This window comes from Heterodontus francisci, chromosome 18 (genome assembly GCF_036365525.1).
Source record: "Heterodontus francisci isolate sHetFra1 chromosome 18, sHetFra1.hap1, whole genome shotgun sequence".
Lineage (NCBI taxonomy): Eukaryota > Metazoa > Chordata > Chondrichthyes > Heterodontiformes > Heterodontidae > Heterodontus > Heterodontus francisci.
This window is the reverse complement of record NC_090388.1, coordinates 9,333,338-9,353,672: the sequence shown is the minus strand read 5'-3', so window position 1 is coordinate 9,353,672 and position 20,335 is coordinate 9,333,338. Positions and strand designations below refer to the sequence as shown.

Sequence of the window (20,335 nt, the reverse complement as noted above, 5' to 3'; positions counted from 1 at the left end):
TCTGCTCCTGTCCCTCTCCATGACTATAGTAAAGGTCAGGGAGTTGTGATCACCATCACCGAAATGCTCTCCCACCGAGAGATCTGCCACCTGGCCTGGTTCGTTGCCAAGCACCAAGTCCAACATAGTCTCCCCTCTAGTCGGCCTATCTACATATTGAGTCAGGAAACCTTCCTGGACACACCTGACAAAAACTGCTCCATCCAAACTATTTGCACTAAGGAGGTTCCAATCAATATTAGGGAAGTTGAAGTCACCCATGACAAGAACCCCGTTACTTCTGCACCTTTCCAAAATCTGCCTCCAAATCTGTTCCTCCATGTCTCTGTTGCTATTGGGGGGTCTATAGAAAACTCCCAACAAAGTGACTGCTCCTTTCCTGTTTCTGACTTCCACCCATAATGACTCAGTAGACAAACCCTCCTCGACGACCTCCCTTTCTGCAGCTGTGATACTATCCCTGATTAACAATGTCACTCCCCCACCTCTTTTACCTCCCTCCCTATTCCTTTTGAAACATCTAAACCCCGGAACATCCAACATCCATTCCTGCCCATGTGATATCCACGTCTCCGTAATGGCCACAACATCGCAGCTCCAAGTACTGATCCACGCTCTAAGTTCATCACCCTTATTCCTGACACTTCTTGCGTTAAAATAGACACACTTCAACCCATCGTACTGGCTGCAACTTTGCCCTGTCAATTGTCTAACCTTCCTGACAGACTCTCTGCACTCGGTATCTGCCTGTTCAACAGCTACCCCATCCACTGATCTGTGGCTCCGGTTCCCATCCTCTCCTAAAATCACCTTCTTTGGCTCAGGACCATTTTTGTCTCTGTAAATGCCTTGGGACATTTTTCCACACAAAAGGCATTAACTGAGTGCAAGTTGTTGTCTGATTCAATTTGATAGAAATGAATAGTCTCCAGTTTTTTTAAAAACTGTACAGAACATGAAGGAGTTTATGAAATGCATGCTGCTGAGATTAAACATTCGCTGACTGGTACACAGGAACATAAGAAATAGGAGCTGGAATCAGCCATTTGGTTCTTCGAGCCTCCTCCGCTATTTAATAAGATCATGGCCAATCTTCTATATCAACTCTAGCTTCCCGCACTATCGCCATATACTTTAATTCCCTTTGTACCCCAAAATCTATCAAACGCTGACTTGAAGATACTCAAATGACTGAGCATCCACAACTCTCTGGGGTAGAGAATTCCAAAGATACACAACCCTTTGAGTGAAGAAATTTCTCCTCACTCAGTCCTAAATAGTTGGCCCCTTATTCAGAGAGTGTGATCCAGTGTTCTCGAACCCCCAGCCAGGAGAAACATTTTCTCAGCATCTACCTTGTCAAGCCCTTATGAATTTTATATGTTTCAATCAGATCACCTCTCATTCTTCTAAATGTGTGGAAATATAGACTACTCAATCTCTCCTCATAGGACAATCCCCTCTTCCCAGGACCCAGGCTAGTGAACCTTTGTTGCACTCCCTCAACAGGATATAATTAATCTACTGCAATCAACAGCATAAATCGCTCGTGACTTAAACAGGCATTTACGAATGGGGTTCACAGAGCTCCAATACACCGAGAGTGAAAGGTGCAGTTACATGGATCCTCATTAATTACCTGGGTCTAGAGGACATTCATTCAGTTTTGCAAATTCTGCTGGGGTCTTCCCCGTAAGCACACAGTTAGAGCTCCGTAGCATTATAGGCATCCTGGGATTGAAACAAAATCAAATATTATCGCAAAACAATTAGGAAGGAAATATTCAACACGGCTGAAACTTTTAGTTGGCTGTTGGTTACCTGCCGATGGGTAATGCATTGCGTATTATTCGCTGACTTCCTCTAGTGTATTCTACGTCCACTGTGATCGGGGCAGAGTATGTCATGTCTCTCAGCCGACACTGAACATAGAAATTGTACATAAACAGCAATTATTCATTCATTCAGTACAGTACCAGTACACCGTCTCTATATTTAAGATTGTTCCTGGGGCCAAAGTTAGAAAAGACTGCAGACTCGAGTTATTGTCACCGAGATGAACTATTTTACCAACGTACAATTCATGTGGTTATCCAGCTCTTCACCTGGTTTGCTTCTACTTATGCTAATCGCCCACAATTATAATCTCTTTGCACTCATAATCCTTCCCACCTTGAGGTGAATATAATAACTCTGATTATTCCCATCAAATAATTTGGAGAATTAACTGCTTCAATGGCACTGGATGAGTGCGGGGAAGATACTGAACACCATATAAGGGACTGAAGTGGTGAGAATATTAACACACCCAATATGCAGTAGCTCCGAGCAGAAATGCAGGAGTACAAGGCCCTGCATATTAGTCACATCACTTTTTTTTTTTATTCATTCATGGGATGTGGGCAACGCTGGCCAGGCCAGCATTTATTGCCCATCCCTAATTGCCCTCGAGAAGGTGGTGGTGAGCTGCCTTCTTGAACCGCTGCAGAGGATGGAGCATCCTCAACACTATTTCAAAAATATTCATTCCACTTCAAAACCTTCAATTTACAAGTCCCCACCTTAATCCTCTGTTCATCGCTGCTGCCTCCTCCAGCCCTAGATCGCAACACGTAGCTTCTGATGCCGAGTCAACATTGCACCACGCAAGTGCTGGGCAATGACCATCTCCAACAAAAGAGTGTCTAACCAACTCCCCTTGACAATCAACAGTATTATCATCGCCAAATCCCCCATCAACACCCGGGGTCATCACTGACGAAAAACTGAACTAGACCAGTCATAAATACTGTGGCTACAAGAGAGCAGGTCAGAGACTGGGAATTCTACGGCGAGTAACTCACCCCGACTCCCCAAAGCCCGTCCACCATCTAACAAAGCCGCAGTCAGGAGTGTGATGGAATACTCTCCACTTGTCTTGACGAGTGCAGCTCCAACAACACTCGAAGCTCGACACTAGGGGAGGCGGTGCCGTAATGGTAATATCACTGGGCTAGTAATCTAGAGACCAGGCTAATGCTCTGGGGACATGGGTTCAAATCCCACCATGACAGATGGTGAAATTTGAATTCAATTAATAAAAATCTGGAATTAAAGGCTAGTCTAATGGTGACTGTGAAACCATTGTCGATTGTTGTAAAAACCCATCCAGCTCACTAATGCCCTTTAGGGAAGGAAATCTGCCATCCTTACCTGTTCTGGTCTACATGCAACTCCAGACCCACAGCAACTCTTAAATGCCCTCTGAAATGGACTAGCAAGCCACTCGGTTTCAGGGCAATTAGGGATGGGCAATAAATGCTGGCTTAGCCAGCGACGCCCACATCCCACAAACGAATAAAAGAAAATCCACATTTACTCCCTCCACTATCAGCACACCGTGGCTGCAGTGTGTACCACCGACAAGATGCAGCACAACAACTCAGCAGGGCTTCTTCGCCGACACATCCAAACCCACAACCTCTACCGCCTAGAAGGACAAGAGTAGCAAGCACATGGGAACACAATCACCTCCAGGTTCCCCTCCAAGTCACAAACCATCTTACCTGGGAATATATTAGACATTCCTTCACTATTGCTGGGTCAAAATCATGGAACTCCCACCCTAACAACACTATGGGTGTACCTTCACCAGACAGACTGTAGTAGTTCAAGGAGACAGTGCACCAACAGCTTCTCAAAGGCAATTAGAAATGGGCAATAAATGCTGCCCTTTGCAGTGATGCCTATATCCCATGAATGAATATTTTTTTTTAAAAAACAGCCTCGACTAATAGTATAGCAAATAAAGCAGATGAGCTGAGGGCACAGATAGACACGTGGCAGTATGATATCATAACCATTACAGAAACATGGCTTAAGGAGGGACAGGAATGGCAGCTCAATGTTCCTGGTTACAGGGTTTTCAGATGCGATAGGTAGGGGGATAAGAAAGGAGGCAGAGTAGCAATTTTGATCAAGGAAACTATTACTGTTGTGAGGAGGGGATGATATGTTAGAAGATTCATCAAATGAGGTCATATGGATTGAGCTAAGGAACAAAGAAGGGGCAATCACATTACTGAGAGTGTACTAAAGACCCCAAAGAGTCAGAAGGAGATAGAAGAGCAGACATGTAGGCAAATCTCTGAGAAGTGCAAGAATAACAGGGCAGTAATAGTAGGGGATTTTAATTACCCCAATATTAACTGAGATAGTTTTAGTGTGGAAAGAATTGAGGTGCATTCAGATCTTTTTTGGCGAGTATGTAGCAAGTCCAACAAGAGAGGGTGCAGTTTTACACTTAGTTTTAGGAAATGAGGATGGGCAGGTGGAAAGAGTGGCAGTGAGAGAGCATTTGGTGGTAGTGATCATAATTCAGTCAGTTTCAACATAATTATGGAAAAGGACAATGATAGAACAGGAGTTAGAGTTCTCAATTGGGGCAAGGTCAATTTTACTAAACTGAGGAGTGATTTAGCAAAAGTGGACTGGAAATAGCTACAAGGTAAATCAGTGTCACAACAGTGGGAGAAATTCAAAGGGGAGATTCAAGGGGTTCAGGGTAAACACGTACCCACAAAGAAAAAGGGTGGGACGGCCAAATCTAGAGCCCCAGGGATGTAAAGGAGCCTACAGGGTAAGATAAGGCAGAAAAGGAAAGCTTATGTCCGACACCGAGAACTCAATACTACAGAAAGCCAAGAGGAGTATAGAAAGTGGAGGGGTGAAATCAAAAAGGAAATTAGGAAAGCAAAGAGAGGGCATGAAAGAATATTGGCAATCGAAATCAATGTGACCCCAAAGATATTTTATCAATACATTAAGAGTAAGAGGATAACTAGGGAGAGAGTAGGGCCCATAAAAGACTAAAAAGGTAACCTATGTGCAGGAGCAGAAGATATTGGTATGGTTCTTAATGAATACTTTGCGTCTGTCTTCACAAAAGAGGGAGGCAATGCAGATACTGTAGTTAAGGAGGAAGAGTGTGAAGTATTGGATGTGATAAACATAGGGAGAGAGGAAGTATTCATGGGATTAGCATCCTTGAAAGTTGATAAATCACCAGGGCCAGATGAAATGTATTTTAGGCTGTTAAAAGCAGCAAGAGAGGAAATAGCAGAGGGTCTGACCATCATTTTCCAATCCTCACTGGATACAGGTGTGGTGCCGGAGGATTGGAGAATTGCTAACGTTGTACCTCTGTTTATAAAGGGAGCGAAGGATAGACCAAATAATTACAGGCCAGCCAGTCTAACCTCAGTAGTGGGCAAATTATTGGAATCTATTCTGAGAGACAGGATAAACTGTCACTTAGAAAGGCACCGGTTAATCAGGATAGTCAGCATGAATTTGTTAAGGAAAGATCTTGTTTGACCAACTTGATCGAATTTTTTGAAGTAACAAGGAAGATAGATGAGGGTAGTGCAGTTGATGTGGTCCACATGGATTTTAGCAAGGCTTTTGACAAGGTCCCAAATGGCAGGGAGGTTATGTTGGAACTGTATAACTCATTGGTTAAGCCACACTTGAGTACTGTGTGCAGTTCTGGTCATCTCATTACAGAAAGGATATAATTGCACTAGAGAGGGTACAGAGGTGATTTACAAGGATGTTCCCGGGACTGGAAAAATGCAGCTATGAGGATAGATTGGATAGGCTGGAGTTGTTCTCCTTGGAACAAAGAAGGCTGAGGGGAGATCTGATTGAAATGTACAAAATTTTGAGGGGGCTGGATACAGTGGATGTGAAGGGTCTATTCACCTTAGCAGAGAGGTCAGTGACTAGGGGGCATAGATTTAAAGTGATTGGTAGAAAGATTAGAGGGGAGATGAGGAAAAACTTTTTCACCTAGAGGGTGGTGGGGTCCAGAGACCCTCAACTCATTTAAAAGGAGTCTGGATATGTACCGCAAGTGCCGTAAGCTGCAGGAGGACTACAGACCAAATGCTGGAAGGTGGGATTAGAATGGGTGGATCGTTTTTCAGCTGGCACAGATACGATGGGCCAAGTGGCCTCTTTCTGTGCCTTAAACTTTCTATGATTCTATAAAGTGTAAATAATCAGAAATCATTAACACTTCCATTAAGAATTTATCACAAGTCATAAAGTACCTCATGTGGAGCAACAGGCCTGGTTACATTGAAACTTTCTTCAACATCTGGGATTCCCACATAAATATTCAGGTATCTACAACAAACATATTTTTCATTAAAAGAAACATACCAGTAGCAAATCCACACATATTTGACAAGGCCCTATCTGTCCTTGCAGGTAGTTGCAAAAGATCCCATGGCACTATTGTGAGAGAGAAAAAAGGGGGGAGGGGGTGGGGGGGCAGAGTAAGAAGGAAAAGAAAAGGAAAACCGCCCACTTTGTGTAAATTAACGGTTTTTAGTGTTCGTCCCACACGAATAGCTGACAAGATGTCCGCTCCTGAATATTCGGCCTTCTTCACGGTGATGACTACCTCAGCTGCCACGGTTTTTGGAAGAGAGTCTTGTGGGAGGGGAGGTGGGAGGTCGCTGTTGCTGTGACACTAAAGTGCATTCAATTTGGACCCATACAGTGAGCAAGTGCCATTATAATGCTGCCTGGCTTGCCCAGTATTTCCAGCAAATTTTTTTGTTTAATCTCTTGCTGGTTTGATTCTTGGAAGCATGGAAAAGCTGTCAGTTTGTCTTACTTAAGTCTTCCACTATGTTGCAATAATGTAAATTCTTTGAATGATTAACAATGACAAACTAGGCTAGGTTTGCACAGGTCTGTAATATATTCCCGGGAATGTCATGTTCAAGTGAGTGATAGAACTGGAGAGAAGGAAACTTGGATGTTTGTGGAATTTCTTTTAAAAATAAAATTGAAAACTGCCTTGAGCTTGTTAAACATCTAAATATGGTGAGGCTGCTGTTGATACTGACTTTGTCAATAGCTGTTTGTATGAAATGTGATCTGTGAACTGATTGGGTATTTACGCCATTACCAGATAATCTTCAACCACAATAAAACCAGTTCAGTGGACGAGGACTAGAATCTTAGTGGGATCACACTTATCCTTTATCTCTGATTTGTCTGGTCTGTCTTAACGCAGGGGTAGACAGAATTCTGGATACTAAGGGAATAACGGGATGTGAGGATAGTGAGGGAAGGTGATGTTGAGGTAAAACATCAGCCTTGATTTTGATGAATGTCAGAGCAGGCTTGAATCACAGAATAATACAGTGCAGAAGAGGCCCTTCAGCCCATCGAGTCCGCACCGATGAATTAAAGACACCTGACCTGTCTACCGAATCCCATTTGCCAGCACTTGGCCCATAGCCTTGAATGTTATGATGCGCCAAGTGCTCATCCAGGTACTTTTTAAAGGATGTGAGGCAACCCGCCTCTATCACCCTTCCAGGCAGGGCATTCCAGACCGTCACCACCCTCTGGGTAAAAAAGTTCTTCCTCAAATCCCCCTTAAACCTCCTGCCCCTCACCACTGACCCTTCAACTAAGGGCAACAGCTGCTCCCTATCCACCCTGTCCATGCCCCTCATAATCTTGTACACCTCGATCAGGTCACCCCTCAGTCTTCTCTGCTCCAGCGAAAACAACCCAAGCCTTCCAACCTCTCCTCATAGCTTAAATGTTCCATCCCAGGCAACATCCTGGTGAATTGTCTCTGCACCCCCTCCAATGCAATCACATCCTTCCTATAATGTGGCGACCAGAATTGCACACAGTACTCCAGCTGTGGCCTTACCAAAGTTCTGTACAACTCCAACATGACCTCCCTGCTTTTGTAATCTATACCTCGATTGATAAAGGCAAGTGTCCCATACGCCTTTTTCACCACCCTATTAATCTGCCCTTCTGCCTTCAGAGATCTCTGGACAAACACGCCAAGGTCCCTTTGTTCCTCAGAACTTCCCAGTGTCAGCCCATTCATTGAATACTTCCGTGTCACATTACTCCTTCCAAAGTGCATCACCTCACACTTTTCAGCGTTAAATTCCATCTGCCACTTTTCTGCCCATTTGACCATCTCGTCTATATCTTCATGTAACCTAAGACACTCCACCTCACTGTTAACAACTCGGCCAATCTTTGTGTCATCTGCGAACTTACTGATCCTACCCCCCACATAGTCATCTATGTCGTTTATATAAATGACAAACAATACGGGCCCCAGCACAGATCCCCGTGGTACGCCACTGGATACTGGCTTCCAGTCACTAAAACAGCCGTCTGTCATCACTCTCTGTCTCCTACAGCTAAGCCAATTTTGAATCCACCTTATCAAGTTACCTTGTATCCCATGTGCATTTGCTTTCTTGATAAGTCTCCCATGTGGGACCTTGTCAAAGGCTTTGCTGAAATCCATGCAAACTACATCAACTGCACTACCCTCATCTACACACCTGGTCACATGCTCAAAAAATTCAATCAAATTTGTTAGGCATGACCTCCCTCTGACAAAACCATGCTGACTATTCCTAATCAAATTTTGCCTCTCCAAGTGGAGATAGATTCTGTCCTTCAGAATTTTCTCCAATAGTTTCCCTACCACTGACGTGAGACTCACTGGTCTATAGTTCCCTGGCTTATCTCTACAACCTTTCTTAAATAATGGGACCCCATTAGCTGTTCTCCAGTCCTCTGGCACCTCCCCAGTGGCCAGAGAGGAATTAAAAATTAGGGTCAGAGCCCCTGCAATCTCCACCCTTGCCTCCCACAGCATCCTGGGACACAAATCATCCGGACCTGGAGATTTGTCCACTTTTAAGCCTTCCAAAACCTCCAATACCTTGTCAGTCCCTATGACAATTTGCTCAAGAACCTCACAGTCTCTCCAAGTTCCATATCTACATCCTCATTCTCTTGAGTGAAGACAGATGTGAAGTATTCGTTCAACACCCTACCAATGTCCTCTGGCTCCACCCACAGATTTTCCCCTTGGTCCCTAATGGATCCTACTCTTTCCCTGGTTATCCTCTTCCCATTGATATACTTATATCTTGGGATTTTTCCTACTTTTACCAGCCAGTGCTTTCTCATATCCCCTCTTTGCTCTCCTAATTGCTTTCTTAAGCTCCATCTTACACTTTCTGTACTCCACTAATGCTTCTGTTGATTTGCTCTCCTTGTATTTGCTAAAAGCCCCTCTTTTCCTTCTCATCGTACTCTGAATGTTTCTGGTCATCCATGGTTCTCTGGGCTTGTTGCTCCTACCTATTACCATAGAGGGAACATGTTGAGCCTGTACCCTCCCCATTTCCTTTTTGAATGCCCCCCGTGCTCTTCTGTAGATTTCCTGACAAGTAACTCTTTCCAGTCTACCTTGGCCAGATCCTGTCTTATTTTACTAAAATTCGCTCTCCCCCAATCCAAAACCTTTTTTTGCAACTTGTCTATTTCTTTCTCCATAACAAGCTTAAATTGTCCCATGTTGTGGTCGCTATCACCAAAATGCTCCCCCACCAACACATCAACTACCTGTCCAGCTTCATTCCCCAGAATTAGGTCCAGCACTGCACCCTCCCTTGTTGGATCCTCTACATATCGAGCTAAAAAGTTTTCCTGTATACATTTTAAGAACTCCTCTCCATCAACTCCTCTCTCTTAACACGATGACTACCCCAATTAATGTTGGGAAAGTTGAAATCACCTAATATAATTACCCTCTTATTTTTACACACTAAGGACCCAATGGCCTATTCCAGCTCCTATTTCGCATGTTATCACTGCTTACATCAGTGAAATTGTCTTCAAATTATTACTGTAAGTAATTACTTGTTTTCTTAAAAGCATTATTAAAACACTCTTTATATTCAACACTTGCATCTTACGAGTATGTTGTAGCATTATGATTTTGATACTAATCCATTTAAAAAAGGATTCTTCAACCAAAAACGTTTGAAAATTGCTGATGTACAGTGTTTCTACCATGATACACTCAGTAACTTAACAGATCTACACAGACGGTAAATAAAGGGTCAACATGATCCACACGATTTACACATCAGGAAGGATTGCAAAACTGTACATGTATGGAAAAAACGGCAAGAGTAATCCTTTCAAAACACTTTTCTCTCTCATTGGCAATAACCCCATTCCATGGTTGCCTTAAGTCCAACCCATTTTCATCAGAGGGAGGGAGGCATAAAAACTGTTGGCCGGGACACTGGGAGAACTCCCCTGCTCTTCTTCAGAAAGTGCCGTGGGATCTTTTGCATTCACGGTAGAGAGCAGATGAGACCTTGGTTTCATGTCTCGTCCAAAAGACGGCATCTCCTAAAGTGCAGCACGGCCTCGGTTTACACTGGGAGTTTCGGCCTGGATTTTGTGCTCAAGTCTCTGGAGTGGGGCTTAAATCCACAACCTTGTGACTCAGAGGCAAGAATGCTACCCATTGAGCCACTGCTGACACCTTGGCATTGGACTGAAGTGGGCAAGTCAAACATGGCAATGCTACATGAATTAAACCAACTAGCTATGGGATACAGTAGCATCGTTGTTGTGTTACTGGACTAGTAATCCCAATGGTCTGCAGACATGACTTCAAATCCCACCATGAAGCTGAGGAATTTAAATTTGACGAATTAGATAAATCAGGAATAAAAAGTACCGGATCATCATAAAACCCAGATGGTTCACTATGGCCTTCAGGAAAGGAAATCTGCCATCCTTACCCGGTCTGGCTTACATGTGACTCCAGAACCCCATCAATGTGGTTGACTCTTAACTGCCCTTTACAAAAATAAAACTCAGTCTTTGGAAAACAATTAGCCTCTGACACTAACTTTAAATACCACATTGGATCAGCATCACTGGTCACCTTCTCATTGGCTTTCATGATTTTCTTAATCTATGGAGAAAGCAGAAGAGGCTGTGAGCAGAATGAGTGGTGCCGGATGGGGCAGAAGTATAGAGTTGGACTGCCGAGTGCCACTAACATTCTTACCTCGACATTTATAAAGTAGTTGAATGAGTCAATGTGCTGCTTCACCAGGCCTTTGACCTGCAAAGAAAAAATCAAACGTAAATCTTTGCGGTCACTGAACCCATTAAATAATAAATGAAGTGGAATTCAGAACAGTAGAAAGTACAAGAAGACAACTGAGTCAACGCAGAAGGAATGTTTTCACACGGAGAGTTATGAGAACATGGAATGATGCACCACAGGAACTGCTGAGGCAGAGACGACATCATTTAAAAGGGAATTGGATAAGGATTATAAAAAGGATACAGGAAAATGCCTGGGATTGGAGCAGGCAGCTCCAGTTGAAGAGTTAGCACTGGCATAGCTGATACAAAAATTGGTGGTGTCGTAAATAGTGAGGAGGAAAGCCTTGGATTACAGGGCGATACAGATAGGCTGGTAAGATGGGTGGAGCAATGACAAATGGAATTTAATCCTGCGGAGTGTGAGGTGATGCATTTTGGGAGGGCTAACAAGGCAAGGGAATATACAATGGATGGTAGGACTCTAGGAAGTACAGAGGGACCTTGGTGTACTTATCCATAGATTGCTGAAGGCAGCAACACAGTTAGATAAGGTGGTTAGGAAGGCATATGGGATACTTGCCTTTATTAGCCGAGGCATAGAATATAAGAGCAGGGAGGTTATGATGGAGCTGTACAAAATGCTAGTTAGGCCATAGCTGGAGTACTGTGTACAGTTCTGGTCGCCACACTATAGGAAGGATGTGACTGCACTGGAGAGGGTCCAGAGGAGATTCACCAGGATGTTGCCTGGGCTGGAGCATTTCAGCTATGAAGAGAGGCTGGATAGGCTAGGGTTGTTTTCCTTAGAGCAGAGAAGGCTGAGGGGGGACCCGATTGAGGGATACAAAATTATGAGGGGCATTATTAGGATAGATAGGAAGAAACTTTTTCCCTTAGTGGAGGTGTCATTAACCAGGGGGGCATAGATTTAAGGTAAAGGGCAGGATGTTTAGAGGGGATTTGAGGAAAATGGGGTTAGAATAGATAGGTGCTTGATGGCCGGCACACACACAATGGGCCTGTTTCTGTGCAGTATAACTATAACTCAATCGGCCGAATGGCTTTCTCCTGTGCTGCAGGTCTGTATCATAACCCATCATTAAAAAAAGCGATGCATGGGAACATAAAGTACAGGAAGCCATTCAGCCCCTCGAGCCTGCTCCACCATTCTATTAGATCATGACCTGCCACTCAACTCCATTTACCCACCTTTGATACAGCTTTTTGGGTTAGTGTATCAATCTCAATCTTGAAAATTTCCAATTGGTGCCCAGCATTCAAAGATTTTTGAGAGTGTCTGCCAGATTTCCACTACTGGCCTATAGTTTCCTCTCTTCTGTCTCCCTCCTTTCTTGAATAGGGCGTTACATTTGTGGTTTTCCAATCCGCTCGTACTTTTCCAGAATCTAGGGAGTTTTGGAAGATGAGAACCAATGCATCCACTATCTCTACACCCACTTCTTTTAAGACCCTAGGATGCAGGCCATCAGTTCCAGAGGACTTGTCAGCCTTTAGTGCCATTACTTTTCCTAGTACTTTTTCTCTAGTGATAGGGATTGTTTTAAGTTTCGCCCCCTGATTGTTTACTATTCTTGGGATGCTTTTAGCGTCTTCTACCCCGAAGACAGATAAAAATTATTTGTTCAAAGTCTCTGTTATTTTCTTGTTTCCCATTATTAATTCCCCAGTCCCATCCTCTAAGGGATCAATGCTCACTTTAGCTTCTCTCTTCCTTTTTTATATACTTGTAGAAACTCTTACTGTCTGTTTTTATATTTCTTGCTGGTTTACGTTCAAACTGCTTTTCTCCTATTACTTTCTTGGTCAGCATTTGGTAGTTTCTAAAATTTTCCCAATTTTCTAGCCTAGCATTATTCTAACACTGTATATATTTTATTTCAACTTGATATCCTTAACTTCCCTTAGCTAGCCACGGATGGTTCATCCTTCTCATAGAGTCTCTCTCTCTCTCAATGGAATACATCTTTGTTGAGAATTACGAAATGTGTGCCACTGCATATCTACTGCTTTACCTATTTATTTTCCCAGTCCACTGCAGGCAACTTCGTCTTCAGACCTTTGTAATTGCCTTTATTTATGTGTAAGACACTAGTTTCAGACCCGTTTCTCACCCTCAAACTGAATGCGAAATTCTACCATGTTATGATCACGCTTCCCTAGAGAATCCTTTACTAAATGATCATTAATTAATCCTGTCTCATTACCCATCACCAGATCTAAAATAGCCTGTTCTCCCGTTGGTTCCACAACATGTTGTTCTAAGAAATTGCCCCCAATACACTCTATGAACCTGTCCTCAAGGCTACCATTGCCAATTTGATGCCAATCTTAAATGCAGGTGGCGGCATCATCACCTTATCCAAAACAACAGCGATAAGAAAGTTTCAACGTTACCTTCAGAAAAGCAGGAAGCAGCTTCCATTTTTCCTATAAAAAAAAAGCATCAATACTTTAAAAGAAAACTTGCACAGTGAAACATTGCCATAATTATTGAAGCTGAGAGAAGAAATTTTCTCCTTGCCACAACTTTCCAGGTAGGAGACGGCACAGAGCAATTGTTGAGGTCTTTACATGGCAAACCAACTGAAAACAGCTCTTGGAATATCACAAGGCTTCTAATTTAACACCAAATCTGACTGAAAGAAAGGTGAACAGGATAAACACTCAGCCCTTGTTCACCAGAGTAAATGGTATAATTTTCTATCTTTTAATTGGTTTCACTCTTGAACATTCAGAGTCAGTGCAGCGGCTCTCCTCGTCACTTGGCAGCAAGTATAAAATGTGTAGTAAACTATAAAGCTCCTCCAGCCCTACAAACCTCTGAAACCTCTATTGCTCTTAAATTTTCTCCCTTCTTGAGCTGCCTTCTTGAACCACTGCAGTCCATCTGGAGCAGGTACACCCACTGTGCTGTTAGGAAGGGAGTTCCTGGATTTTGACCCAGTGACAGTGAAGGAACAGCGCTATAGTTCCAAGTCAGGATGGTGTGTGGCTTGGAGGGGAACTTGCAGGTGCTCCCATGGTATTCCTACATGTCTGCTGTTCTTGTCCTTCTAGGTGGTACAGGTCACTGTTTGGAAGGTGCTGTCGAAGGAGCCTTGGTGAGTTGCTACAGTGCATTTTGTAGATGATACACACTGCTGCCACAGTGTGTCGGTGGTGGAGGAAGTGAATAATGAAGGTGGTGGATGGGGTGCCAATCAGGTGGACTGCTTTGTCCTGAATGGCGTCGAGCTTCTTAAGAGTTGCTGGAACCGCACTCATCAGTTCAGCCATGAACTTATTGAATGGCGAAGCAGGCTCAAGGGGCCGAGTGGCCTACTCCTGAAGAGTATTCCATCACACTCCTGACTTACAAACATATGAATTAGGAGCACGAGTATCAGCCAAAGCCTGATACTCAGTATCTGAGGAGTCACAAATGGTGCTGAACATCGTACAATCATCAGCAAACATCCCCACTTCTGACCTCATGATGGAGGGAAGGCCATTGATGGAAGCAGCTGAAGATGGCTCAGCCTGGGACCCTACCCCGAGGAGCTCCTGCAGCAACAGACCTTCAGCTACAAAGGTACTAAAGTTCTGGAACTGACTCTCTAAACTTCTCCACCTGAAAATCACACCTTAAAACCAACCTCTTTGAAGAAGCTCTTGGTCACTTGTCCCAATATGTTATGAGGTTTCCTGTCAAATTCAGTCTGATTTACGCTCCTGCACAACACCTTAGGATGTTTATTACATTAAATGCACTATATGAATGCAAACTGTTGATGCCGTAGGAATGACACAAAGGGAGTAATCAGAAGCCCTTCCTCAGCACCTTCCCTGCTCCCTCCAAGACAGCCACTGTGTCCTGTGATGTGAATATTGGCGAAACAATATTGTGCAGGATGCAGGAACAGCTAGAAGTAATTGTAGCTGCGTGTGTGCCAGTGAGAAGGATTTCTGTAAATTGCCCATTGTAGGCAAACAGATTACACCTTTAATTACAAAAAGTTTGTTCAAGATGGAATGTTCACACCAAAAAAAAGGGATATTTCAGACTGTGGGATACTGGAGTCGAGCACTCAGATTCTAGCGTGTCAGCCGTGACTCAGTTGGGAGCACTCCCACTTCTGAGTCAGAAGGCTGTTGGTTGAAGTCCCACTCCAGGACTTGAACACAAAAATCATGGCTGACACTCCAGTGCAGTACTGAGGGAGTGCTGTATTGTCGGAGGTGCCGTCTTTCAGATGAGATGTTAAACCGAGGCCCCGTCTGCCCATCAAGTGGACATAAAAGATTCCACAGCACTATTACAAAGAAGAGCAAGGAGTTTCCCCCAGTATTCAGGCCAATAAACAGATTATCTTGTCATTATCACATTGCAGTTTGCGGGAGTTTGCTGTGTGCAAATTGGCTGCCACATTTCCTTTAACAGTGACTACACTCCAAAAGTAATACTTCGGTCGTAATGCACTTTGGGACGTCCGGTGGTCGTGAAAGGCACTATATAAATGCAAGTCCTTTACTTTAATGTGTCATTTTAAGGAACAGCATCTTTATGAAAAAGCTTTTCTAGATCAGAAACAATTTCAAAAGATTGCTCATTATAAAGAAATCAACATGAACAACCTCACTGTTCCTTGAAGTTTCTCCCAGTCAAATACAAAATTACACGAGAAAGGAAGAGTAAAAGAGAAGGAAGGTACAGAAGGCAGAAGAGATTCCTGCTCCCCCTCCTCCCACCCGAGCTCCTCATCCTCCCCTCTCGCCTGCTCCCCCATCCACCTCACCTCCCCTTCTCCCTCCCATTGCCCTCACTACCCCTCCCCATTAGTGACTTCCCCTCCCCCCAGCCCACTCCTCCACTCACTCCCCCTTCCCCTCTCACCACCTCCTCCCTCCACATCACCCATTCCCCTTTCCCCCACCACTCCCCTCCCTCCTTACCACCTCCCTCACCTCCACCTCCCGGACCGGCGCCGCCAGCGCTCCGGGATCCAAATCCCCGAATTCATCCATCAGCGTCTCCATGGCGGCCTTGGATCCGCCGTCAAAACCGTTCCGGGTGGAAGTGCGGCCCGGAAAACCAGTCCGGGCGGAAGTGCCGCCCGGAAAAGTGGTGCAGGCGGAAGTGAGTCCCCGGAAAGTGGTGCAGGCGGAACCCGCGGCCCCGGAGAAAGGGTCCGGGGCCCAGGCTGCCCTGGCTGCCCTGGAGCTGAATTCCCTCCTCGGCCCGAGGACTGGAATCTGCTGCTGGAGCTTCTGGTGAATTGCTCACCTCAAATCATTAACCTGTCTTTTCATATTTCACATGCTAATATAGCTGCTGTGTATTTTCCCCACAGACTGTGTCAGGAATCTCCAGGATATCAATTCTTTTAGGGATGCTAACTAAACATTATCCACCTTGGTCACAGATTAACTCTCAAACCGAGGCCGGGAATTCCACTTCCCACTGAAAGACTGATGGCTCACATGGTGGAATAGTGCAGGGACAACCTGGCAACAGCTGGTTGATTAGTTTGATGTTATTTTTGCTCAAATTCAGCTTTCAGTAGCCCGAACCCTCCCCGATCACCCCACAGTTCTGGTTCTTTTTACCGTCGTAAGCTCAGGATTCTCATTGGTGCAAAACAAAGTCATTAACGTGAAAACACGTCGCATTTTCATAGGATCTTACAGCCCAGGAGGAGGCCATGCAGCCCATCGTGCCTGTGCTGGCTCATTGATAGAGCTATCCAATTACGCCCACTCCCCCCATAGCTCTGCAGTTTTCCCTTTTCAAGTATTTATCCAGTTCTCCTTTTGAAAGTTACTACTGAATCTGCTTCCACCGCCCTTTCAGGCAGCGTGTTCCAGATCACAACAACTCGTTGTGTAAACTCATTGCTCCTCGAGTTCTTTTGCCAATTACATGACATCTGTGTCCTCTGGTTACCGACCCTCCTGACGCTGGAAACAGTTTCTCCCTATTTACTCATCAAAGCCATTCCCAAAATTTTGAACACCTCAGTCAAATCTCCCAACCTTCTCTGCTCTAAGACCCCAGCTTCTCCAGTCCCTCCACATAACTGAAGTCCTTCAACCCTGATATTGTTCTGGTAAATCTCCTCTGCACCCTCTCCAAAACCTTGACATTCTTTCTAAAGTGTGGGGCCGAGGACTGGACACAATATTCCAATTTCACCACAGTCAATAAACTGGCGATATAGGATCTCATTATACACCTCCCCATTAGACACCTCCCCCTTACCTCCCCATTACCTTCCCATTAGACACCTCCCCATTAGACACCTCCCCCTTACCTCCCCATTACCTCCCCATTAGACACCTCCCCATTATACACCTCCCCATTACCTTCCCATTAGACACCTCCCCCTTACCTCCCCATTACCTTCCCATTAGACACCTCCCCATTAGACACCTCCCCCTTACCTCCCCATTACCTTCCCATTAGACACCTCCCCATTAGACACCTCCCCCTTACCTCCCCATTACCTTCCCATTAGACACCTCCCCATTATACACCTCCCCATTACCTTCCCATTAGACACCTCCCCCTTACCTCCCCATTACCTTCCCATTAGACACCTCCCCATTAGACACCTCCCCCTTACCTCCCCATTACCTTCCCATTAGACACCTCCCCATTAGACACCTCCCCCTTACCTCCCCATTACCTTCCCATTAGACACCTCCCCATTATACACCTCCCCATTACCTCCCCATTAGACACCTCCCCCTTACCTCCCCATTACCTTCCCATTAGACACCTCCCCATTATACACCTCCCCATTACCTTCCCATTAGACACCTCCCCATTAGACACCTTCCCATTAGGCACCTCCCCATTATACACCTCCCCATTACCTTCCCATTATGCACCTCCCCATTACCTTCCCATTAGACACCTCTCCATTAGACACCTCCCCATTATACACCTCCCTATTACCTCCCCATTATACACCTCCCATTACCTTCCCATTATACACCTCCCCGTTATACACCTCCCCGTTATACACCTCCCCGTTATACACCTCCCCGTTACCTTCCCATTATATACCTCTCTATCATACACCTGTTAGTCACCCTCCCATATACACCCGCCCATTATACACCCTGCTCATTATATACCCCACTGTGACACACCCTGCCCATTATACGCTCTGCCCATTACACACATGCCAGTTATACACCGGCACATTATAAACCCTGTCCAATTCTTATTTTCATTTCAAATCCGCACACTGGAATTTCGCTACACTGTCAGGGTTAATGGTTGAGGCAGAACTCTGAAGATTGCACACTCCTAAACAAGAATCTGTCAGCCCTGTTTACAGATACTGACTAATCAAATAATACTATTGGGCTCCTCGCACTGTATCTGTCAGATCAAAATGCCTATTATATTCACTTAACTCTGTATTGGGCAGTGATGCCAATCATTTTTGTATTGTATTTCTCCTCGTGAAAAAAAATCACATTCGAATTTATGGATTTTGTTTCCATGCTGAAAACATACAAACATATGAATTAGGAGCAAGAGTAGGCCATTCAGCCCTTCGAGCCTGCTCCACCATTTGATAAGATCATGGCTGATCTAATTTCGGCCTCAACTCCATTTTCCTGTCTACCTGCTATAACCTTTCACTCCCTTCACAATCAAGAATCCGTAAAAATATTCAATGATCCTGTCTCCACTGCTCTCTGGGGAAGAGAATTCCACAGACTAATGACCCTCTGAAAGAAAAAATTTCTCCTCATCTCTGTCTTAAATAGGAGACCCCTTATTTTTAAACTGTGTCCCCTAGTTCTAGTCTCTCCCATCAGGGGAAACATCCTCTCAGCATCCACTCTGTCAAGTCCCCTCAGGATCTTAAATAAAAACAGAAAGTGCTGGAAATACTCAGCAGGTCTGGCAGCATCTGTGGAGAGAGAAGCAGAGTTAACGTTTCAGGTCAGTGACCCTTCATCAGAACCCCTCAGGATCTTATAATGTTTCAATATGATCACCTCTTAGTCTTCTAAACTCCAATGGATACAGGCCCAACCTGCTCAACCTTTCCTCATAAGATAACCCCTTCATCACAGGAATCAGTCAAGTGAACTTTCTCTGAACAGTTTCTAATGCAATTTTATCCTTTCTTAAGTAAGGAGACCAAAACTGTACACAGTACTCCAGATGTGGTCTCACCAACGCCCTGTACAGCTGTAGCAAAACTTCCCTACTTTTATAGTTCATTCCCCTTGCAATAAACCACAACATACCCAATATCTCTGAGAAGTGCAAGAACAATAGGGCAGTAATAGTAGGGGATTTTGACTAGCCCAATATTAACTAGGATAGTTTTAGTGTGAAAGGAATAGAGGGAGCTGAATTCTTGAGATGTATTCAGGAGAACTTTTTTGCCCAGTATGTAGCAAGTCCAACAAGAGAGGGAGCAGTTTTAGACTTAGTTTTAAGAAATGAAGATGGGCAGGTGGAAGGAGTGGCAGTGGGAGAGCATTTTGATGATAGTGATCATAATTCAGTCAGTTTCAACATAATTATGGAAAAGAACAAAGATAGAACAGGATTTAGAGCTGTCAATTGGGGCAAGGCCAATTTTACTAAACTGAGGAGTGATTTAGCGAAAGTGGACTGGAAACAGCTACTTGAAGGTAAATCAGTGTCAGAGCAGTGGGAGGCATTCAAAGGGGAGATTCAAGGGGTTCAGAGTAAACATGTTCCCACAAAGAAAAAGGGTGAGACGACCAAATCTAGAGCCCCAGGGATGTCAAGGAGTTTACAGAATAAGATAAGGCAGAAAAGGAAAGCTTATGTCCGATATGTACAGAATGTCGAGAGGAGTATAGAAAGTGGAGGGGTGAAATCAAAAAGGAAATCAGGAAAGCAAAGAGAGGCATGAAAGAATATTAGCAAGCAAAATCAATGTGAACCCAAAGATGTTTTATCAATACATTAAGAGTAAGAGGATAACTAAGGAGAGAGTAGGGCCCATAAAGGACCAAAAAGGTAACCTATGTGTAGGAGCGGAAGATATTGGTATGGTTCTTAATGAATACTTTGCATCTGTCTTCACAAAAGAGGGGGACGATGCAGATATTGTAGTTCAGGAGCAGGAGTGTGAAGAAGTGGATGTGATCAACACAGGGAGAAAGGACATATTAATGGAATTAGCATCCTTGAAAGTTGATAAATCACCAGGCCCAGATGAAATGTACCCCAGACAGTTAAAAGAAGCAAGAGAGGAAATAGCAGAAGGTCTGACCATCATTTTCCAGTCCTCACTGGATACAGGTGTGGTGCCAGACAGCTGGAGGACTGCTAACGTTGTACCTCCATTTAAAAAGGGAGCGA

General features: G+C 44.3%; 1 protein-coding gene across 1 annotated transcript in view; it reads right to left on the bottom strand.

Annotated features, from left to right (window-relative positions):
* polr3b (polymerase (RNA) III (DNA directed) polypeptide B) overlaps window positions 1-16,079 on the bottom strand; it is a 100,293-nt gene extending 84,214 nt beyond the window's left edge. Inside the window, exons 1-7 of the mRNA XM_068050213.1 lie at window positions 15,934-16,079; window positions 13,384-13,416; window positions 10,925-10,981; window positions 10,764-10,828; window positions 6,093-6,168; window positions 1,822-1,922; window positions 1,640-1,731 (exon numbers count right to left, since the gene is read on the bottom strand). Of these exons, the coding sequence (XP_067906314.1) occupies window positions 1,640-1,731; window positions 1,822-1,922; window positions 6,093-6,168; window positions 10,764-10,828; window positions 10,925-10,981; window positions 13,384-13,416; window positions 15,934-16,005 (496 nt within the window). The 5' untranslated portion in view covers window positions 16,006-16,079. The remainder of the gene's footprint in view (window positions 1-1,639; window positions 1,732-1,821; window positions 1,923-6,092; window positions 6,169-10,763; window positions 10,829-10,924; window positions 10,982-13,383; window positions 13,417-15,933) is intronic.
* Window positions 16,080-20,335: the final 4,256 nt, after the last annotated feature.